This window comes from Schistocerca nitens, chromosome 8, assembly GCF_023898315.1.
Source record: "Schistocerca nitens isolate TAMUIC-IGC-003100 chromosome 8, iqSchNite1.1, whole genome shotgun sequence".
Lineage (NCBI taxonomy): Eukaryota > Metazoa > Arthropoda > Insecta > Orthoptera > Acrididae > Schistocerca > Schistocerca nitens.
In genome coordinates, this window is record NC_064621.1 from 98,125,674 (window position 1) to 98,150,468 (window position 24,795).

Consider the following 24,795-nt stretch of genomic DNA (forward strand, 5'->3'; position numbering starts at 1 on the left):
TTCGTCCAAGGTGAACAGAAACCTTTGTGCTGCCTGGTATGTGCTTGGTTACTCTGCTATTCTGGGCTATTCTGCCACACTAGCAAATGTTCAAATGAGTGTGAATTCGTAAGGGACGAAACTGCTGAGGTCATCGGTCCCTAGGCTTACACACTACGTAAACTAACTTATGCTAAGGACAACACACACATCCATGCCGAGGGAGGACTCGAACCTCCAGCGGGAGGGGCTGCGCAGTCCGTGGCATGGCGCCTCAAACCGCGTGGCCACTCCGCGCGGCTGCTATGACTTCTACTCCCACAGATCTAGATACTGAAATCTAACTTGTACAGTCTCATTCATGCTTTTCATTCATCAGGTGAGAGGAGGAAACGATGTATATACTGAGATACTGCACATAGAGTTATTGAATATGAGTGTAGGGCTCCGATAATTACCAAAAGTCTTAGTAAAATGTGAGGTGAAATAAAGGTGGCCACTATAGACACACTCGGTTGCTCTGTCTTTTTCTTATGTAGTTTACAGTTTGCTCCCACAATTGAGGTGCCAGAGGTGCGTACATTAAGTTAATGTTAAACAAAAGATGATGAGGCTCATGTAGAGATTCTTCATGGGAAGTAGCAAACAACTGTCTTCTCACTGTAGTTCATTTGTATGCATTGTAAGTTTGAACTTGTTTGATTATGAATTTTATTCAGAGCACTGTACTTGCGTTGATTCACTGCAGTGACTGAGTTGGAAGCGTTGAGTGTATCGGCTCAGACGTGTTGTTGGTTGTGCCAGTGAAACCTCAGTCTTTAAAAGTAATTTTAAGTTTATCACAGGGGTAATAGATTCGCAGTTGTTTCCGATTCCAACAAATTCGCAAGTGCACGACATACGGCTTTAGTGTCGTTTCATTAAACGTTTTCAGTTCTGGGAAGACGACAACAATTTTGCACTTGCACACAGTACTCCGCCAGCCCAATTCAGTTCATTTTGTTACAAATCTTTTCCACGCTTCTGTCCGTTACCAAATCAGTTGAATGATGTCGAGAACAGCGAATCTTAGGAGAGGTTATTAGAATACTAGCTGACAAACCCGGCATTGCCCCGATATTCATTTTGCCAGTTTTCTATTAGAAACGAAACCTTACATATACTTCTGCAGTAGACTTGGTGTGAGGTGATTACGAACAGTCTTTGTTCGCTGGGGGCAGCTCTTTCGCGTGTCTACAATGCGATTTTGTAAACGCACCTGTGCTGTGTCTCTTCATAGCTCAATAGACGGCTATTGTTTTCGCCTACAGCCGTTTGCGCTACGCAGTTAAAAGCTGTCAAAAGCGCTGCCCGGTGTCAAGGATTTCCTTCAGTTGACTCGACTGCATGAGCGTCTTAGTAGTAAAGAATAAATGTCTTAAGACTATGTATCATACGACATTTTTTCACGTATCTCGTTATTTATGATGTCATATCTCCTGATCTACAATGATATAATTTCGTAGGAACATTAAGCGTCATATGTTGGTACTGTCTGCTAGATGTGTTGCTAATAGAGTTAGTAGCAAAGAAGTAATTAACTTAAACGTCATGCCGAATGTGGAAGTTTTTTGCGCACCTCAGTGTTTATGACACCATATCTCCTGTACTATAATTTTGTAGAAGCATTTAGCGTCATATTTCGATGCTAACAGGAAATTTATTGCGAGTGGAGTTAGTAGCACAGAAGCAATAAATTTGAAAGTCATGCATGAAGCATTAGTTTTTCACTCATCTCGTTTTTTATGACGTCATATCTCCTTAATCACATATTTTTATAATATTTATGGATTAGTTAAACAAGAAACGATGATGATTACTTCATTCAGACCATCCGCCATTGATTAAATTATAAACAATATTGCGACGGGGAACTTTTCTATATCCACAGAAAAAGGAGATCAAAATTTAGGAGGGAACATACAAAGAGACAATTCCCGATTTACTCGCACTTCCGTTGGTCTCGAGGAAAGAAAATGGTTCAAATGGCTCTGAGCACTATGGGACTCAACTGCTGAGGTCATTAGTCCCCTAGAACTTAGAACTAGTTAAACCTAACTAACCTAAGGACATCACAAACATCCATGCCCGAGGCAGGATTCGAACCTGCGACCGTAGCGGTCTTGCGGTTCCAGACTGCAGCGCCTTTAACCGCACGGCCACTTCGGCCGGCCTCTCGAGGAAAGAGTCCGTAGTTTTACCATTTATCACATAACACCAATACTATAATCCGAACACCTGAGACGAATCAGAGGCTTAGTGCATTTAAATTTCATCTTTGATAACACCGAAGGGACTGTTAAACAGTTGTAGTTCAATACACTGCCTAAGCGCGTAACGGGATCGGAGACTGCAACCACGGACTGAATCTCAAATACCTAAGTAATTCTTACTTCGTAGCCCTCTGTATAAAAGTAGTCATGCGGACTTCAATATACTCATCAACTCACGTTTACGAATGGCCAGAAACAGCCCCTCTGAGCTCATAAGACAGACGTTGATGAGCCGTAACATTAAGACTGCCTGCTTTGTAACGTGTTGATCCATGTTTGTAACGCAGAACGGCATCAGTTCGTCCTGGCAGGGAATCACAAGTCCTTTGTACATTGCCGGAAGTTTGTAGCAACCTATGCCTGCGTGCAAATTACTCTGTTTCCACAAATTGTTGGCTGCTTTCGTTGACTGATGGCTTACTGCGATTCCCGTCTGCTACTTAACTGTAATCCATTTGGATCCTTTCCCGGTCATTGTTTGTATTCTGGTTGTCCTGTTGATTTTTTTTTTTGTCTTCACCGCTGATAAACTATTTTAATTCCGTTGCTTGACACCACAGGAAATTCAGCAAATCCCTGTAAGCTGTCCTCTTTGGACACCCTACATACGATAACCCATCTTTGTAAGCTGACTTGACTCTCACTGAAAGTGTGAAATCCTCAGTTTCTGGTGTTGCTACGTCAGTTGGTGACACTCCCTATGACATTTAAGTACAATCTTATTCTAGCAGAAGGAATAAAACAATATAGATTGTAAGGGGTTCATTAGGTGTTCATTACTATTCGCTAGCTCACTTGAGCAGATGTAATTTCGATGGACTGCTGACTCACTGCCTGCGATATGGAATGGCAGGTCAGAGCGCTGTTGGCAGTGAGTCGAGTTTAGTAGCTCGCAGAGAAGAGTCGTGTTTTGTAGCTCGCACAGAGCACTTGAGTTCTGGAGTTCGGACAGGGCAGTGCAGCGGTAGACTTTGTAACACCTCCGTTTTTATTATCCCGACCTGATCTGATCGAATAGCAGCCCAATATTTATTATTAACACGACCGTGAACCTAATGGGGCTGGCAATCGGAATTGACTGCTACGGAAGTTGTTACATTCCAGTTCGTTCTGCTCAATACTGTAATACTGAATGTCTGGTAATGAGGAACACCAACACAGTTTTACTAATTACGAACTTATATTCTTCTCAAAACACAAAAAAAGGAGATAGCCACTGCCTTCGTCATACATATCTAATTACGGCTAATCTCAGCAGAGGCTTTCTTCATTTTCCATTATCGTCACACGCTAATCCATCACTGCATCCAACACTGCAATCCAAGGTTAGGCCGGTGCGGTAGACGCGAAACCAAATATCGGCACTAGTAACGTCACTGATCACTTTCGTAGTGATACTTCTTCACTTTCCCGGTGTTAATCTATTACATAGGGGTCTAACCATGGCGATGGCGACACCCTTCTCCGTTAAAGACCCTGTATTTCAACAATGGCCTTCACACACACACCATTCGCGCCAACCACTCTGGCACAACTCAACACTCGATCTCGCAACACGTCACAATCGATTGTTCGCCCTATCGACCTGTGCTTAGTGCAAAGGGCCTATGGACCCCTTACAACTTGCGTTGGGCCGGTCGTGCAGAACGATGGCGGTGCTTGAGCGATATGGTATGAGGTAAAAGAAAAAAAAATGTATTATTGCACTTTGCTGCCGCGCGCATATGTTAATTGCCACAACTGATTTAACCACAATTGTAATGTTAAAGTCCCATGCACAAATGTTTCAATAATAACTTTTGTTCTGAAGAAAACTTTTGCCAGTAATTTATCTGAGTTTAAAGATTTTACGCATTTTTCCTGTGCATACTCATGTTGATTAAACAAAAGAAAATCAGTTGTTTTCCTACAAATAAAAATGTAGTGGCCAGCAATGCACTGAGCTGTGACAAAAATTTCTTATAGGAGCATCATCATTGTGAGGCAAGAACTTTTCAGTTTATTCAGGATGATTTCACAGGGCAATGACGGAGCGCTGCTGACGTCAAAACTTATTAATCTCGATATGCAGTCAGTCTTTAATGGAAGGACGCATTAAAACTTGAAATTTTATTATTGGAAAGAAATTTTTCTATTGGGAACTTAAACGAGATTTTTTCTGTTGGGAAATTACACTAACTGTGTATATTATAAGTATTTTTCTGTTGGCAGGTTACAAGATCCCAACAGAAAGAACTAAACATACAAGACAGTTTCTGAGAAGTCAGTCATTGTTCTTTCAAAACACACACGCACACACACTTCGATTTATGTATGGAGGTTGGATCTGGCGGGAGAAGAGCAGGGCTTTTAATGCAGTTTTGTATTAAGTTACTTTTAGCGTGTATGAAGTAGAAGATTTTGCGTTATTATGTAATACAGTACGCTTACAGTCTAGACAAGATGTAGGCCTATATGAGGTTACAGTGCTTTTACGCTGTCATAGATTGGATTCCTCTCTCTGTACAATAGAAATGAGGTAAACAAATACAGGGCTTTGCTGAAAACTCTGCTACTATTAAATAACACTACAGCGATTCTAAAACGTAAATTTTCATGACCGGGAACGTCACACTTATCCTAATATTCCGGGTTGTTTTCCCGTAACAGAATGAATTTCTTGTTGGAACTCAACGTTTTCATCTGTTGACGTATAAAATGTTAAAATGGTTACGAAAAAGTCGTAGTGATATTCAGGCTTCAACGAAATTCGAGGTTCGGTTTAGGATAGCGGCATTTTGGCAAACAGAGTATGCTTTAACTACAGCGGAACGTAAACAGTTTAACAACATAGCGGTTCCGGAAACGCTTCCAAGCTTGGTCCGAAAGCCAATGATCATGCACGTTTAGACGTCGATGAATCGCTTCATTCCGGTATCATGACAACGGGTGTACTGTTTTCGTGTTCCCTGACACACTTTATGTACCCTACACTGCTAGTGCTTGCACCTGTCGTCTGTGAGTAGTTATTACACGTTGACCTTGAACATAGGAGGTGGTCACATTGAAGTCACTGGACTGTGTAGGAACCGACAACAGCCATTTCCGCTGAAGTTTTCCAAACATGTGACGCCATGCCTCTCTACGGGAAAACACAGGAACGAAATTTTGCCTTATCCTCTGATGACCCATGGTGTATATCGCACCTTCGAAAAAGCTACAACCACCCTCTGCAGATGAGGACTAAACGTTGGATTTCAGCAAGAGTTCGTCCGATGACAAAATAGCCCGGAATATTTTAGTGAGAATACAGTTATTTGGTCCGCGTAATTGACTCCGTCGTTTGTTAAATCTGCCTTAGTGGACAAACACAGTGCTGCTGAATAAAGGCTGTACTAAGGGAGGAACAGACCGTCTGCGAGCGGGGAGATGATCAGGTGCGACGTGGAGCAGGCTCCCGCGCTCTCGCCGCCGATGGTCACCTGGTCGGGATCTCCACCAAAGGCAGCGATGTTCTGCTGCACCCACCGCAGCGCCATCACGATGTCCTTCATGCCTGCGTTCCCGGGGACCACATCGTCGCCGGTGCTCAACAGACCTGCAGAAAACGGAAGCAAAGATAGCGGATTAAGTTAAAACATGGTTCAAACGGCTCTGAGCACTATGGGACTGAACTTCTGCGGTCATCAGTCCCCTAGAACGTAGAACTACTTAAACGTAACTAACCTAAGGACATCACACACATCCATGCCCACACATCCATGCCCGAGGCAGGATTCGAACCTGCGACCATCGTGGTCGCGCGGTTCCAGACAGAAGCGCCTAGAACCACTCGGCCACTTCGGCCGGCGCGGATTTAGTACGAGTATAACTAGATCCAACTCACCATCTACTCTGCCTGACAAAAAAGGTGAAGTAGCCAGAAGCAAACTACCTGTAAATGAACCTTAACGTGTTCAGAGGCTACGTGATGTTATCTAAGTACTTAGAAAAAAATACCCAGATTTACAAAGAATTTGGCAGTGACCTTGTTTATCAGTATGATGTTGCACACCTTCTCGCCTGGATGGGTGCACTAATTGGGTATAAAGGGAGACGTTGTACTCTATCCTGAACCAGATGGCCCACAACTGTTGTAGCTGGTCCTTGATATCATGCATACAGATACTGGGACAGAGTTAACATCGCAGCTGGTCTCACAAATATGCATACCTTGCTAGCCACGACAGTACCTAAGCACCACGGAGACAGTTCATAGAGACACGTGCCATGTGTGGACGAGCATTGTCTTGTTGAAAAATGGCACTACGATACTGTCGCACCAGAGATAACACTTGAGGAGGCAGGAGGTACATAGCATAACTGTTGTGCCCTCAGAGCCCCTCAGTCACTACTAGCCGTGATGAAGTCATACTCGCAGGCACCGATACCATATTGTCATGAGAAAGAACAACGTTGTTGTGGTCTTCAGTCCGAATCCTGGTTTGATGCAGCTCTCCATGCTACTCTATCGTGTGAAAGCCTCTTCATTTCCGAATAACTACTGTAATCTACAGACATCTGAATCTCCTTTCTTTATTCATACCTTGGTCTTCCTCTACGAATTTTACCCCCCCCCCCCCACACACACACACACTTCCTTGCAATGCTAAATGCTAAATTGGTTATCCCTTGACGTCTCACGATGTTTCCTGTCAACCGATTCCTTCTTTTGATCAAGTTATGCCATAGATTTTTTTATCTCACCAGTTCTGTTCAGGATTCCTCATTAGTTACATGATCAACCCATCTAATCTTCAGCATTATTCTCTAGCGTCACATTTTGAAAGCTTCTATTCTCTTTTTATCTAAGACATTTATCGTCCACTTCCATATAGTGCTACTCGGCATACGAATACCTTCAGAAACGACTTCCTAACAGTTAATATATAATCGAAGTTAATAAACATCTCTTCTTCAGAAATGATTTTCTTGCCATTGCCAGTCTACTTTTATATCCTCTCTACTTCGGCCATCATCAGTTATTTTACTGCCCAAATAGTAAAACTCGTTTACCACTTAAGTGTCTCGTTTCCTAATCTGATTCCCTTGGCATCACATGATTTAATTCGACTACATTCCGTTATGCTTGTTTTGCTTTTTTTAATATTCATCTTATATCCTTCTTTCAAGGTACCGTCCATTCCGTTCAACTGCTCTTCCAAGTCCTTTGCTGTCTCTGACAGAATGACATTGTCATCAGAAAAGCTCAAAACTTTTGTTTCTTCTCGCGGAACTTTAATACCTTCTCCAAATATTTCTTTGGTTTCCTTTACTGCTTGTTCAATGTACATATTGAACAACATCTGGGATAGGCTACAACCCTGTCTCACTCCCTTTTCAACCACTGCCTCCCTTTCATGCCCCTCGACTCTTACCACAGCCACAACAACGTGTCTCCAAATCATTGGAAGAATGGGACCTTTCAACTGGTAGTCGCCACACTCGCCGACAATGGTCATCTTGCATAATGCAGAACTACAGTTCACTGCTAAATACAATGCTACGTGATTCATCAGCGGTTCATGCTTCCTGACGAAGGCATCACTCCAAAAGCAGCCGACTGTGTTGTGGTTTTAATGGCAACCTACGCATGGGACAATAATTCCTTATTCCGATTGCAGCAATTCTCTAACAAACATTGCGGTAAGACACAGAGCATTACAACTCGGATCGCCGGCACGGATTTGAAACTTTAAGATGTGCTCATTGTGCAACGTGGTGATCCTCCTTTGTGGTGGTCACACGTGGCCGACCGGAACGTTGCGACATGTATCAAATGGTTCAAATGGCTCTATGGGACTTAACATCTGAGGTCAACAGTCCCCTAGAACTTAGAACTACTTAAACCTAACTAACCTAAGGACATCACACACATCCATGCCCGAGGCAGGATTCGAACCTGCGACCGTAGCGGTCGCGTGGTTCCAAACAGAAGCGCCTAGAACCGCACGGCCACTCCGGCCGGCGATATTATAACGATTCTGTTGTTAGCGACTGAGAACGGAACACTAAAAAGTAAGTAAACAGTTTAGTGTTTGAAAAGTAATCGTCGTGGCTGCTAATACATTCGTATTCGTGAAGATAGTAACTTCCGAAAGAACAGATACCAATGAGGACCATGCAGCTTCTCTAGAAAGAAATGATAATTAATCGAAGCCCTCAGATGCCAACAGGTGTTGTTGATATACCTCAATGGGGACAGCGGAAAATGTGTGCCCAGAACGTGACTAGAACACGGGATCTCCTGCTTACATGGCAGACGCTCCATCCATCTGAGCCACCGAGGTCACAGAGGATAGCGCGACAGCACGGACTTATCCCTAGCACGCTTCCCGTGAGACCCACATTCCCAACTTTCTACAACCTACATTCGTAATGTCCCTAAAGTATAGTTAAAGGGTACCCTTTAACTATATGAAGATAGTAACTGTTCGGAAAGAACAGATACCAATGAGGACCATGCAGCTTCTCTAGAAATAAATGATAATTAATCGAAGCCCTCAGCTGCCAACAGGTGTTGTTGATATACCTCAAGTGGACAGCCGGGAATGTGGGTCTTACGGGAAGCGTGCTAGGGATAAGTCCCTGCAGTCGCGCTACTCTGTGTGCCCTCGGTGGCTCAGATGGATAGAGCGTCTGTCCTGTAAGCAGGAGATCCCGGGTTCGAGTCACGGTTGGGGCACACATTTTGAGCTGCCCCATTGAGGTATATCAACAACACCTGTTGGCAGCTGAGGGTTTCGATTAATTCTCATATTCGTATTCATTCCACTCTGAGACAAGGCGGTCAAATTCTTCATGGAAAAATGTTTGCGGTTGCCTACGGAACCATGATTTTACACAGGCGTTCACCTGTTTGTCTGAAGCAGACCGACGGCCACGAATGTCTTTCTTTATGGTTCCAAAAATATGGAACTGACATGGGACGAGATCGGAACTGTGCTGAGGATGCGTAAGGGCCAACCAGCGAAACTTCCCCAGCGCAGTCGAAACAATCTGCGTAATATGTGAGCAGGACCCTTTCTAAATTTCGTTTCGTTTCCTTTGTTGCTTACCCAACGTCCATATTGAATAATATCGGAGACGTGCTACCAACCCGTTTTACCCTCTTCTCGACCATTGTATCCCTTTCATGTCCTTCACCCTTCCGTAACTGCAGTCTGGCTTAAGTATTAGCTGCAAATACACTTTCGTTCCCTGCATTCTCCCTTCCACCTACCAAATGTCCAAGAATGTTTTCCACTCGGGAGAGTCAGAAGCTTTCTCTAAGTCTGAAAATGCTATTAACGTAGGTCTGCCTCTCTTTAACCTACCATCTGAAATAGGTCGTGGGGTCAGTATCGCCTTTCGTGTGACAGTATTTCTCCAAAACCCAAACAGATATTCCCCGAGGTCGGTACTAACAGTCCGCAAATATTTTGTGTCAATATTTTGCAACCATGAGTTATTAACTGTCATCTACTGTCTTCCTTGGAGCTGGGATTATCGAACTGTTCTTGAAGTTCGAGGGTATTTTTCCAGGCTCATATATCTTTCACACTGGATCGAATACTTTTGTCGTGGCTGGCACTTCAATATATACGCAGTATAAGTACACTATTGGCCATTAAAATTGCCACACCAAGAAGAAATGCAGATGATAAACGGATATTCATTAGACAAATATATTATACTACAACTGACATGTGATTACATTTTCACGCAATTTGGGTGCACAGATCCTGAGAAATCAGTACCCAGAACAACCACCTCTGGCCGTAATAACGGCCTTGATACGTCTGGGCATTGAGTCAAACAGAGCTTGGATGGCGTGTGCAGGTACAGCTGCCCATGCAGCTTCAACACGATACCACACTTCATCAAGAGTAGTGACTGTCGTATTGTGATGAGTCAGTTGCTCAGCCACCATTGACCAGACGTTTTCAGCTGGTGAGAGATCAGGAGAATGTGCTGGCCAGGGCAGCAGTCTAACATTTTCTGTATCCAGAAAGGCCCGTACAGGACCTGCAACATGCGGTCGTGCATTATCCTGCTGAAATGTAGGGTTTCACAGGGATCGAATGAAGGGTAGAGCCACGGGTCGTAACACATTTGAAATGTAACGTCCACTGTTCAAAGTACCGTCAATGCGAACAAGAGGTGACCGAGACGTGTAACCAATGGCACCCCATACCATCACGCCGCGTGATACCCCAGTATGGCGATGACGGATACACGCTTCCAATGTGCGTTCACTGCGATGTCGCCAAACACGGATGTGACCATCATGACGCTGTAAACAGAACCTCGATTCAGCCGAAAAAATGACGTCTTGCCATTCGTGCACCCAGGTTCGTCGTTGAGTACACCATCGCGGGCTCTCCTGTCTGTGATGCAGCGTCAAGGGTAACCGCAGCCATGGTCTCCGAGCTGATAGTCCCTGTTGCTGCAAACGTCGTCGAACTGTTCATGTAGATGGTTGTTGTCTTGCAAACGTCCCCATCTGTTGACTCAGGGTTGGAGACGTGGCTGCACGATCCGTTACAGCCATGCGGATAAGATGGCTGTCATCTCGACTGCTAGTTTTACGAGGCCGTTGGGATGCAGACGTGCGTTCCGTATTACCCTCCTGAACCCACCGATTCCATATTCTGCTAACAGTCATTGGATCTCGACCAACGCGAGCAGCAATGTCGCGATACGATAATCCGCAATCGCGACAGGCTACAATCCGACCTTTATCAAAGTGCGAAACGTGATGGTACGCATTTCTCCTCCTTACACGAGGCATCACAACAACGTTTCACCAGGCAACGCCTTTCAACTGTTGTTTGTGTATGAGAAATCGGTTGGAAACTTTCCTCATGTCAGCACGTCGTAGGTGTCGCCACCGGCGCCAACCTTGTGTGAATGCTCTGAAAAGCTAATCATTTGCATATCGCAGCATCTTGTTCCTGTCGGTTAAATTTGGCGTCTGTAGCACGTCATCTTCGTGGTGTATCAATTTTAATGGCCAGTAGTGTAAAATTTCGCCGTTTATAATCGTTCCCGTTGTCTCCACTTTAATGCCCATCACTGTAGTTATCCTAGTATTAGAGGAGAAAATTGTTATTATAAGAGAAAATTTAAATGTTTAGCCGGTCGGTGTGGATGAGCGGTTCTAGTCGCTTAAGTCTGGAACCGCGCGCCCGCTACGGTCGCAGGTTCGAATCCTGCCTCGAGCATGGTTGTGTGTGATGTCCTTAGGTTAGTTAGGTTTAAGTAGTTATAAGTTCTAGGGGACAGATGACCTCAGCAGTTAAGTCCCATAGTGCTCAGAGTCATATGCTTCCATAAAGTCTCTACTTTGCCTACGAACTCAGAGACAACGTGAAGTATATATAGGGTGTAAGCGACTATTGTTTACAACGTAGCATAGCTATATAGTGGAAGTCGAAACGAAGAATTTTATACAAGACACTTGTGGTCTATTAAGTTGGGAAACAACCACCAACAGGGTTACAAGACTACATGAGATATAGCCTATGCGCGTCGCGTGAGATTTTCATGTTCTATTCTCCAGTTCTCTACACATTGTCATCGATTGTTTCGAAATTGTTGCTTGCATTAGCTTGTAATTACTTCACTGCCTAATTATTGCATGTTTGTCTGTTTGTTGTATCTGTTCGTAACGGGCAACGCATCGTCCGTAATTGGCAAGCAGTCTGTACTCGGGGCCGGTTTTCTGTGCGCCACCCTATATTATTTCCCTGCGATCAGCCACACAAGGCTACAGTTGGCTAAACTAGAGGTTCTGCAGAATCACAAAAATTACTTCTAAAAGTGTGTAAGAATTCCGTAATGACTAAAAACTCTATACTGCAGGGGGGAGCAAGTGCCCCCTCTTGGTGCCCTCCAGCCTTCAGTCACCCACACTACTAGTTTTCAGTTTTTCATAAGAACCATATACCAAGCACAAATGAACGGTGAACGACTAAAAATGAATGGTTCCCAAAAAAGAACGATCAGCAGTGAACTAGTTCCCAAGGATGAACGAGTTTGCCCATCTCTACTGCTCACCCAAGGCGCCGACCCGCTGCTGCAGCGACACCACGATGACGCCCTCCTCGATGAAGAAGTCTGGGCCGTTGAAGGACGAGGCTCCGTTGGTGAAGCCGCCGCCGGGGATCCAGGCGAGCACGGGCAGCGGCCCCGACGCATTCATCGGCACGTGCACGTTCAGGTAGAGGCAGTCCTCGGAGCCCACGTGGTAGACGCCGCTCACCGGCTGCATGCACATTTTGCTCTGCTCCAAGGCGTCACGCACCCCCTCCCAACTTGCGGCTGGCTGTGGCGCCTGCCGGAGAGAAACCGCGCACTGCAGTACATCAGGCTGATCGAGAAACAGGGCGCAAGCAGGACACTCTATTGTGAGGACGTCGAACTAAGGGGAGGTTTACTATCTTTAGCCCGAAAAAAGCATGTTCTCTGAGAATTTTTTTCTCGGGATGTGTTATAGATATCAATGTAAAATTTGGTCAAAATGTTTATTGATATTTCCTCTACAAACTGGAATTATTTAGACCGGAAATGTCGAAGAACAAAGGCGGAAGTCCCGTCGGAACGAAACAAAATTTTGTTGTAGACCTCCACGCGCGGTATGTCACAGGTCAGCTATCTCGTCTGAAATCAAAATTGAGTTGACGTTAGCGAAGTACAGGGTGGCGCACGAAATGTGTTACCAATTGTTTCTTTCACAATTTACGACGCACATTAGATATCCCGCTGGGATGTCTACAGCAGTACCAGCAGAGCTTGGAAAAACAAATGAGTTACGAAATGTGTAATTCACGTTACTGCCGCTAGGAAAGTAGTAAGCAGCAATGGCTGACAATGGAAGACTGACGACACAACAACGATCGGCAATTGTGTTACTTTTTCATGAAACGAAAAGCCTTGTTGTTTTCGACAACAGTTCAACACACGATGGGTCCCTTGCAAGAAGACCATCCACAGGTTGTACGGTAAATTTGTACAGGAAGGAACAGTATTGGAAGCGAAGCGACCTCTGCCTAAGCCTGTTTGTTCACCGGATAATATTGAAGCGGTAAGAGCTGCTGTACAGAGAAGTCCCGGGAAATCGTGTAGAAAGGCAGCAGTGCAACTGGGAATATCCAGACTCTTCGTACAACGCATTCTTAAAAGTGACCTCCATATGCATCCATACAAGATGACCTGTGCACAGAAGCACACTGAAGAACACAAGCAGCAGAGACTACTGTTTGCTCAGTGGGCGGAGGATAGGGAATAAACTCTCAACAACGTTTGGTTTTCAGACGAGGCGCATTTTCATTTAGACGGTGTGGTTAACAAACAAAATGTACGCTTTTGGGCCACTGAAAACCCACAAGTTCTTCATGAACGACAACATTATGCTCCGAGGATTACAGCATGGGCAGCAATTTCCAGTCACGGACTTATTGGACCCATTTTCTTTGAAGAATCTGTGAACATCGTTATTTGAGCATGCTTCGCAATAGCTTCATTCCACAGCTTCTTGCTACTGCCTTGCCCTTCTATACGCAGTGGGTCATGCAAGATGGAGCAAGGCCACATACTGCAAACACTGTGTCGGAGTTTTTACACGAGCATTTCGACATGCGGATCATTTCACTCAGGTTTCCAGGTCGCTTCAATGACGGACAAAATTGCCTCCCCCTCCTCCCCCCCCCCCAATAGTCCAGACATCAATCCATGAGACTTTTTTCTTTGGGAGTACCTAAAGGAAAAAATTTCCCCGAAACGTCCACGTGATTTAATGGAGCTCAGAAGACTTATTCTTCAAGATTGCAGTGAAATTACGGAAGACACATGCCGTAGGGTAATCACTAACTTCAGTGTTCGTTTGAAGGAAGTTAGCAACGAAATGGTGGACATATTGAGCATGTGCTGAGTTAGAACAAATCTCCATGGACGGCTCTTTATTGTACTATATGTTCCTTTCAGATTGTATTGACAATAAAGTTTATATTCAAAAACAAAATGGTAACACATTTCGTGCGCCACCCTGTATATAAGATTCTTTAGGAGCTGTACCTGTCCGCATCTCGTGGTCGTGCGGTAGCGTTCTCGCTTCCCACGCCCGGGTTCCCGGGTTCGATTCCCGGCGGGGTCAGGGATTTTCTCTGCCTCGTGATGGCTGGGTGTTGTGTGCTGTCCTTAGGTTAGTTAGGTTTAAGTAGTTCTAAGTTCTAGGGGACTGATGACCATAGATGTTAAGTCCCATAGTGCTCAGAGCCATTTGAACCATTTGAGCTGTACCTCGCTTACGTTGTTTGGACCATAGGAAACAAAATGGCAGCCATTTGAAAAAATAGGGTTTTTTTCGTCGATTTTTCGACTTCGTCGGCCAAGTAAAAATATTTATAGTTGATGGATCGGAATAAAAGTGGTACAACCCCTAGACAATTTAGTTAGCTTCGTCGGAAACAAAGAATCATGCCAATCGGTTCAGCAGATTTGAAGTTACCACACCGCGCGATAAAAAAATGTCATTTAGAGAAAAACGGGTTTGAAGTTTTGGCTACATATAAATGCAATATTATGCAACTTACGTTCCGTCTGTTATTCCGGGTCCATAAACTAGCCCTTTCTCTTCCTCAGAGGGCGCTCTGCTCGATCTGGACCATCCTGCGCTGCTCCAGAGCCGCCCGTACGGCCGGTGACAAGCAGTTTTCAGCAGCTTGAATCCGGTGGGCGTCCGAATGCTTGACGAACTGCGTCGAATAGAGTCCCAGGGTGACGACCATCGTTGTCATGGTCTTCAGAATTGCTGAATATCCTTCGTTGAAAGTCGCAATCTCCACAGTCTTCGCAGCAGAATGCAAATGCTTGGGGGCTAACTTCCAAACACATGCGTTCCAACTTTCATTTGAATTTTGTGTGTTTCCTCCCAAGCACCGGAACAATAACTCGTCCTCCGAAAGAAAAAAAATGGTACGTGAAAAAGGCCAATTTCAGGCCGGTGCATTTGTTTGTTCAACCGCGCACAACAAACATTTTCGTTCCGTATTCGGAAAAACCGTATCAGGGGTGGATTCCAAATACTCTTATGGATCCAAAAATGCAATTTAAGAAAAATCGATTTTTTTTAACCGAAAGACAGTAAACCTCCACTTAAACACCTTTCAGCCGTCCAGTTTCCAAACTTATTTTATTTGGCTTCCAGTTTCGGTGATTTACACCCTCTTCATGCCCCTGACCGACGTATAGGAAGATTCCACCTCGGTTGTGATAAAAACAGGGGCCAGCAATACTGGTATTAGTAGATTCTGCTTGCTAAAGCGATACCTTCAACTATCATCTGCCGACTGTTAGATACAACCAGTCGGCATATTTACTGGGTAATTATTCCTAGACTGTTTCCAGCAATTTGCCATCAATAGTGTAGTTTGCAGTAGTGGATTTCTTTTCCTATGTATGCGCAATATGTCACATTTATGAACGTTCTGTGTCTACTGCCGCAGCCTGTACCATTCATCAATCCTCTGCAGGTTATTCTGCAAATCGAAACTGTCTTCTGGCGTTGCTACTTTTTGATAGACGCCCTATCATCTGCAAGTAGGCTTAAAGAACTTCTGACGCTTTCTGCTAGTTCATTTATATACGTCGTAAACAGTAAGGGTCCTATCACATTTCCTTGTGGTACCCCAGAAAATGCCTTTACATCTGTCGACTTTGTTGCATTAAGTGCGACGTGTTGAGTTCTATCCGTAAGGAAATCTTCCAGTACCAAATCTGGTCTGATACTCGATAAGCTCGGATTTTTGTCGCTAAACGGCTGTGCAGGACGGTGTCAAATGCCTCCCTAAAGTCAAGGAACACGGCAACAACCTGAGCGCCTTTGTCTGCGGCACTGCACATCTCGTGGAGGAATGGAACGTGCTGGGTTTCGCCGCGCGGGATTAGCCGAGCGGTCTAGGGTGCTGCAGTCTTGGACTGTGCGGATAGTCCCGGCCGAGATTCGAGTCCTCCCTCGGGCATGGGTGTGTGTGTTTGTCCTTAGGATAATTTAGGTTAAGTAGTGTGTAAGCTTAGGGGCTGATGACCTTAGCAGTTAAGTCCCATAAGATTTCACACACATTTGAACATTTTTTTGCTGGGTTTCGAAACATCTCTGTTTTCGGAATATATGTTGATTTTTATGCGGATTTCCGTTCCCCAAAAATTTCATAAATCTTAAGCATAAAATATGCTTCATAATTCTACAACACATTGACGTCAACAGCATAAGCTTATAATTACGTGCATTTGTCCTACAGCCTTGTTTGACAACGGGAATGACCTGCGCTTTCTCCCAGTCGCTAGGTACCCTTCGTTGCTCCAGCGATCTACGATAAACCTCAGCTAGAAGGGGAGCAAATTCTTAAGCATAAACTTTCTAGCATCCTGTAGGTGTCACATCTGGCCTTACCACTATTAATGTATTCTAGTCGCTTTTCTATACAGCTATCGCTTCTTTCAATATCTGCCATTTCGGCGTTCGTACGATGATTAAAATTATGTACCATACTACCATCTTCCGCTGTGAAATAATTTCTGAGGACCGAATTCAGTATTTCGGCCTTTCTCTGTTAGCTTTCGTTTCGGTGCCAGTCTGGTCACTGAGTGAATGATTTGAGGATTTCGAATCACTTACTGATTTTACGCAAGACAATAACCTCTTAGGGTTTCTAAGCAATTGACTGACAAAATTTTACTTTCAAAGTCTCATTGCTCTCCATGTGCTCGTTTTCACTTCGTTCAGCTTTTGTTTGTCAGATAGGTTCTGACTTCTCTTGAATCTGTGATGAGGCTCTCTTTGTTCATGCAGCATTTTACTAACACAGCTATTGAGCCAAGGTGGGTCTCCCATCTCTTAAGACGTTGCTCGGAACATACTAGTCTAAGGCATATTGAACGACACTTCGATTTTTTTTCAATTCTTAATCCACATCTTCGTCCCCAGCAATGAATATTTGATGCCGACTTGTCAAATTCTCTGCAATTTGTATCCTGTCACTCTTGCTAAGCAAAAATATTTTCCTGTCTTTCTTCATATGTCTTGTAACACCCGTAATCATAGTTGCTATCACAGCCTTATGATCACTGATACCTTCGTCGACGTTGGCTGATTCGGTAAGTTCAAGTCTGTTTGTTGCTGGCAGGTCTAAGACGTTACCTTAACGAGTTGGTTTTCTAACTGTCTGCTCGAAGTAATTTTCGAACACCACATTCGTAATAATTTCACACAAATCCTTGTCTCTGGCACCAGTTTTGATGATATGACTCTCACAGCCTACTCCTGGCAAATTGATGTCACCCCCAATTACAAGAGCATGATCAGGAAAATTATTAACGATATTACACAAGTTCTCTATGAAGCGCCTTACCACTACAGCTGTTGAGCCAGGAGGTCTAGTATAACATTCAATTACCATTTTTAACCCACCCTTGATGCTCAACGTAACCCAAACTGACTCACATTCGGAACCAGTGAGACCCTCTCTAGGTATTATTTATTTCTTTAATGCAATAAATACGCCGCCACTATTAGTGACTTACCTACCATTTAGATAAATATTTTAATCTGAACTTAGGATTTCCCTGCTATTCACTTCCAGTTTCAACCAGCATTCTGTTCCTAATACTATCTGGACATCATATCCTTCAATAAGCGATACTAGTTCTGGGAACTTTCCTTGGATGCTCCTGCAGTTTATTAATATCATATTAACGTCTTCTATATCCGATCTGCGAAGACGAGCATTCTCTGGGAACATTTTCCTGGCGTATCTTTGGTTTTAGTAGCCAGTTCGCCTCTGATCCAAATCGAGGCTTCTCTAACCTAAAAAAAAACCATGTGCACTCCATATGTACTCTGCTACCCTAGTAATGACTTCCTGCGTGTAGTGCTAGCAGCTCTTAGTGCTGGTACTGGACATCTGACCTATTAAGAGGAGCCCTACAATTCTCCATCCAATAGCAGATGTCGAGAAATTCGTATCTGATACCACTGCAGAATCGTCTGAGCCTGTGGTTTAGAACCTCCGCTGTGCACCACATCACAGGACTGCAATTGATCCTGCGTGCCTTTACCAAATCAGCCATCCACTCAAAAGCACTGAGGATCACCTCAGATCCCAAGAAGCAGGCGTCATTCGTGTCCACATGTGCCACTATTTGCAGCCAGTTGCCCTCAGTTCACTTGATAGACGCCGCCAGGGCCTCCTTCATGTCTCAGGTGAACTCTGACAAACTGACACCATGAATGCAGCAGGGCTGTCCATAAATCCGTAAGAGTACGACGGGTGGAGATCTCTTCTGAACAGCACGTCGCATGGCATCCCAGCTATGCTCAATATGGTCATGTCTGGGGAGTTTGGTGCCAGTGGAAGTGTTTAAACCCAGTATAGTGTTCCTGGAGCCACTCTGTCGCGATTCTGGGCGTGCGGGGTGTTGCATTGTCCTGCTGAAGTTGTCAAAGTCCGTCGGAATGCACAATGGACATGAATGGATGCAGGTCATCAGACAGGATGTTTACGTATCACCTGTCGGAGACGTATCTAGACGTATCAGGGGTCTCATATCACTCAAACTGCACACTCCTCACAGTATTACAGAGCCTCCACCAGCTTGAACAGTCCCCTGCTGATATACTGTGTCCATGGATTCATGTGGGTGTCTCCATACCCGTACACGTCCATCCGCTCGATACAATTCGAAACGGACTCGTCCGACAAGGAAACATGTTTCCAGCCATCAACAGTCCAATGTCGGTGTTGACAAGCCCAGGCGAACCGTAAAGCTTTGCAGTGATAAAGGGTACACGAGCGGGCCTTCGGTTCTGAAAGCCCATATCGATGACGTTTCGTTGAATGGTTCGCACGCTGACACTTTTTATGGCCCGGCATTGAAATTTGTAGCAATTTGCGGAAGGATTGCACTTCTGTCACGTTGATCGATTCTCTTCAGTCGCAGCACAAATGAGTGGTGCAGCACTAAGTTTCTGTCCATGAGTGGACGAACTCGTCGAATTCATGCTTTCATATTTCTGAGGGTCTCGCAGTATTTTGTAGAGTGGTACCTGTAGGCATGAATTTCACGTGCACCACACCTTTAAGATCCCAGATCATTGTTAGCGTGACCTTGCTTGCTGATGGCACGATCTTGAACTTTTGTTGGTGTCAGTCATACTTTGCGGAGAAAATCCATTGACGGTCTCTTGTATCCGGGGTCAAAATGGTGAACCCAGCTTTTATCACATGTCACAGTGTTGTTAAGGAACCCGTCGCCCTCATCGTCTAAACGCAAAAGAAATAGTTGGTGGATATGCAGTCTCGCCTACTTGATGTCAGGAGTGAGCAGTCGAGGCACCCATCGTGCACACTGTTTCCTCTATCGCAGTTCTACAGTGATGGCCTGTACGAGCTATAGTGATATGGCACCCTTTCCTGGGAGCTGTGTCTGTTTTATCCGATGATTTTCTCTGATGATTTCATCAGTCCGATTCCACTGAATCTCGTGGTTGCCGTATGCAGTCGTCCGCTCCGATCTGTGACACACACGTTGAGGTTAGAACCACCATTTCTTTCATTACCAGCTCAATGTCGAACATTACTGAGGCCGATGAGTTATCACCGTACACAGCTTTCGTTCTTCTATGTACACTACTGACCATTAAAAGTGCTACACCACGAAGATGACGTGCTACAGGCGCGAAATTTAACCGACAGGAAAAGATGCTGTGACATGCAAATGATTAGCTTTTCGGGGTATTCACACAAGGTTGGCGCCGGTGGCGACACCTACAATGTGCCGACATGAGGAAAGTTTCCAACCGATTTCTCATACACAAACAGCAGTTGACCGACGTTGCCTGGTGAAACGTTGTTGTGATGCCTCGTGTAAGGAGGAGAAATGCGTACCATCACGTTTCGCACTTTGATAAAGGTCGGATTGTAGCCTGTCGCGATTGCGGCTTATCGTATTGCGACATTGCTGCTCGCGTTGGTCGAGATCCAATGACTGTTAGCAGAATATGGAATCGGTGGGTTCAGGAGGGTAATAAGGAACGCCCAGCGGCCTCGTATCACTAACAGTCGAAATGACAGGCATCTTATCCGCATGGCTGTAACGGATCGTGCAGCCACGTCTCCAACCCTGAGTCAACAGATGGGGACGTTTGCAAGACAACAACCATCTGCACGAACAGTTCGACGACGTTTGCAGCAGCATGGACTACCAGCTCGGAGACCACGACTGTGGTTACCCTTGACGCTGCATCACAGACAGGAGCTCCTGCGATGGTGTACTCAACGACGAACCTGGGTGCACGAATGGCAAGACGTCATTTTTTCGGATGAATCCAGGTTCTGTTTACAGCATCATGATGGTCGCATCCGTGTTTGGCGACATCGCTGTGAACGCACATTGGAAGCGTGTATTCGTCATCGCCATACTGGCGTATCACCGGGCGTGATGGTATGGGGTGCCATTGGTTACACGTCTCGGTCACCTCTTGTTCGCATTGACGGCACTTTGAACAGTGGACGTTACATTTCAAATGTGTTACGACCCGTAGCTCTACCCTTCATTCGGTCCCTGTGAAACCCTACATTTCTGCAGGATAATGCACGACCGCATGTTGCAGGTCCTGTACGGGCCTTTCTGGATACAGAAAATGTTAGACTGCTGCCTTGGTCAGCACATTCTTCAGATCACTCACCAATTGAAAACGTCTGATCAATGGTGGCTGAGCAACTGACTCGTCACAATACGCCAGTCACTACTCTTGAAGAAGTGTGGTATCGTGTTGAAGCTGCATGGGCAACTGTAGCTGTACACGCCATCCAAGCTCTGTTTGACTCAATGCCCAGGCGTATCAAGGCCGTTATTACGGCCAGAGGTGGTTGTTCTGGGTACTGATTTCTCATGATCTATGCATCCAAATTGCGTGAAAATGTAATCACGTGTCAGTTGTAGTATAATATATTTGTCCAATGAATATCCGTTTATCATCTGCATTTCTTCTTGGTGTAGCAATTATAATGGCCAGTAGTGTATTACAATGGATCGAACGTTTTCTGCGGTTAGAAACTCGATTACAGCAAACTGTTGCTTACAGATTGTTACGTTACACGCCACCACGTTACACGCTACAATTAGTAGACTTCTAGAGGCAGTGGGTTGTAGCTTGCTTCAGTGAAGTGTAAAGTCTGCCGAGTAACATCCATGACAAGAAATACCTCGAACTATACTAAAAACAGGAAAAAAAATCGGAGACATTACTTTTCAGCACGCTCTCGTACTTTCATACTGTCGCGATAACAAGCAAATATTCAGAGTTCAGTCTAAATCACAAATAGAAAACGCCTTAAAAATTCAGGAACCTTACACTTATGATTCAGTTCAAGTTGTTACACAGAACCCACCTGAAAACGGAGATTTCCCACCGGCGGCTGGGCGTAGGGCACTCCCTTGAAGCTGATGTAGGGCGTGCCCAGCACGCTGGTGACCACGGCGCCCCGGAGCGTGCCCTGCTGCACCGTCACGAGCACGTCCTGGGCCTGGACACATCACACCACACGTCCGTCACTCACACGCATCTAGGCCACAACCCTCCACCAAGCACACACTGCTCAGGGGGACGTACGGCCTTCCAGTACTGTGAGGTTCACAGCGCCTAGCATAGCTGTACAGCAGTGCTACACAGAATAACTGTCAGTTTCAAAAGTATCAAATCAACACGTGAGCAGAACGAGGTTTACTCCTGTTTTTACTGGCGGGACATAGGCGTGCTGGCCGATTTTGCAGCTCAACAGCCTGTAGGTCCAATTCCAAACAGTTTGTGTTCCGTACGCTAGATGTTAGCATAGCCCTACAAACGTCTCAAAAATGAGATCGACAGGAAGTACAAAATGGCTAAGCAGGCATGGCTAGAGGACAAATGTAAGGATGTAGAGGCTTATCTCACTAGGGGTAAAATAGATACTGCCTACAGGAAAATTAAAGAGACCTTTGGAGAAAAGAGAACCACTTGTATGAATATCAAAAGCTCAGATGGAAACCCAGTTCTAAGCAAAGAAGGGAAAGCAGAAAGGTCGAAGGAGTATCTAGATGGTCTATACAAGGGCGATGTACTTGAGGACAATGTTATAGAAATGGAAGAGAATGTAGGTGAAGATGAAATGGGAGATATGATATTGCGCGAAGAGTTTGATAGAGCACTGAAAGACCTAACTCGAAACAAGGCCCCTGGAGTAGACAACATTCCATTGGAACTACTGACGGCCTTGGGAGAGCCAGTCCTGACAAAACTCTACCATCTGGTGAGCAAAATGTATGAGACAGGCGAAATTCCCTCAGACTTCAAGAAGAATATAATAATTCCAATCCCAAAGAAAGCAGGTGTTGACATATGTGAAAATTACCGAACTATCAGTTTAATAAGTCACGGCTGCAAAATACTAACGCGAATTCTTTACAGACGAATGGAAAAACTGGTAGAATCCGACCTCAGGGAAGATCAGTTTGGATTCCGTAGAAATGTTGGAACACGTGAGGAAATACTGACTCTACATTTTAGAAGCTAGATTAAGAAAAGGCAAACCTACGTTTCTAGCATTTGTAGACTTAGAGAAAGCTTTTGACAACGTTAATTGGAATACTCTCTTTCAAATTCTGAAGGTGGCAGGGGTAAAATACAGAGAGCGACAAGCTATTTACAATTTGTCCAGAAAGCAGGTGGCAGTTATAAGGGTCGAGGGACATGAAAGGGAAGCAGTGGTTGGGAAGGGAGTGAGACAGGGTTGTAGCCTATCCCCGACGCTGTTCAATCTGTATATTGAGCAAGCAGTAAAGGAAACAAAAGAAAAATTCGGAGTAGGTATTAAAATTCATGGAGAAAAAATGAAAACTTTAAGGTTCGCTGATGACATTGTAATTCTGTCGGAGACAGCAAAGGACTTGGAAGAGCAGTTGAACCGAATGGACAGTGTCTTGAAAGGAGGATATAAGATGAACGTCAACAAAAGCAAAACGAGGATAATGGAATGTAGTCGATTTAAATCAGGTGATGCTGAGGGAATTAGATTAGGAAATGAGACACTTAAAGTAGTAAAGGAGTTTTCCTATTTTGGGAGCAAAATAACTGATGATGGTCGAAGTAGAGAGGATATAAAATGTAGACTGGCAATGGCAAGGAAAGTGTTTCTGAAGAAGAGAAATTTGTTAACATCGAGTATAAATTTAAGTGTCAGGAAGTCGTTTCTGAAAGCATTTGTATGGAGTGTGGCCTTGTATGGAAGTGAAACATGGACGATAAATAGTTTAGACAAGAAGAGAATAGAAGCTTTCGAAATGTGGTGCTACAGAAGAATGCTGAAGATTAGATGGGTAGATCACATAACTAATGAGGAGGTACTGAATAGGATTGGGAAGAAGAGGAGTTTGTGGCACAACTTGACTAGAAGAAGGGATCGGTTGGTAGGACATGTTCTGAGTCATCAAGGGATAACCAATTTAGTATTGGAGGGCAGCGTGGAGGGTAAAAATCGTAGAGGGAGACCAAGAGATGAATACACTAAGCAGATTCAGAAGGATGTAGGCTGATGAGAAGAAGCTTGCACAGGATAGAGTAGCATGGAGAGCTGCATCCAACCAGTCTCAGGACTGAAGACCACAACAACAACAACAACGTCAGACTGGCAAGTGAACAGCTGTTTTGCAAACAGCGGCTTGGTGTGTGGAACAACGCTGCAAAGATACATAAATAAAAATATGGTTCGTGTGTGAACTGAGTTGAGTGGTAATATACAAGGTGATGCAGCTGAGCCTAAAAAATGGTTTTATGCAATATACAGTGCCTTCAGAAGCTATATGTGAGATATTCTATTCTCTCGCTCGCTACGTGCAAACTATTTCTTCTAAAGAAAAAATAAACAGGACCTTTTTGTAGGAAATTCAATGTAGTTAAATTTTGTACTGCGACACGTTTTCGCTGGAGGCCACGGTTTTCGAGTCATTAGAGAGAGATGCATTTGAAGGTTACTTTTGTACATTTTTCTCGAATAATTCGAAAACTGTGGCCTCTGTCGAAAACATATCCCAGTACAAAATTCAACTACATTAAATTTCGTACAAAAAGTCCCGTTCATTTTTTATGTAGGAGTAATAGTTTCTGTGTAGCGAGCGAGAGAATACGTGGATCTCGCGCTTGGTATTTCAAGACATCGCAGGTTGCATAAAACCCATCGGTAGGGGCTGCTGAACACCCTGCATATTTAGCTAGCTATGTACGAACTAACGTTAATTTTGATAAAACAGCAAGACAGTTCCCACGAAATATTCAATTATAAAGAAAAATGTGATTAAGACTTAACAGTGCCTTCAGGTCCAGTCCATTGACTTCACAAGTTAAGGTTGGATCGTCTTTTTGTTGTTTCTCTTTGATGTTCATAGCATTTTCTGTTTCAGGGACTTTTAA

General features: G+C 44.4%; 1 protein-coding gene across 1 annotated transcript in view; it reads right to left on the reverse strand.

Annotated features, from left to right (window-relative positions):
- The window catches only part of LOC126198850 (carboxylesterase 4A-like), a 118,806-nt gene that overhangs the window by 72,482 nt on the left and 21,529 nt on the right, over positions 1-24,795 (reverse strand). Inside the window, exons 2-4 of the mRNA XM_049935436.1 lie at positions 21,743-21,877; positions 12,351-12,627; positions 5,683-5,868 (exon numbers count right to left, since the gene is read on the reverse strand). Coding sequence (XP_049791393.1) covers positions 5,683-5,868; positions 12,351-12,627; positions 21,743-21,877 — 598 coding nt within the window. The remainder of the gene's footprint in view (positions 1-5,682; positions 5,869-12,350; positions 12,628-21,742; positions 21,878-24,795) is intronic.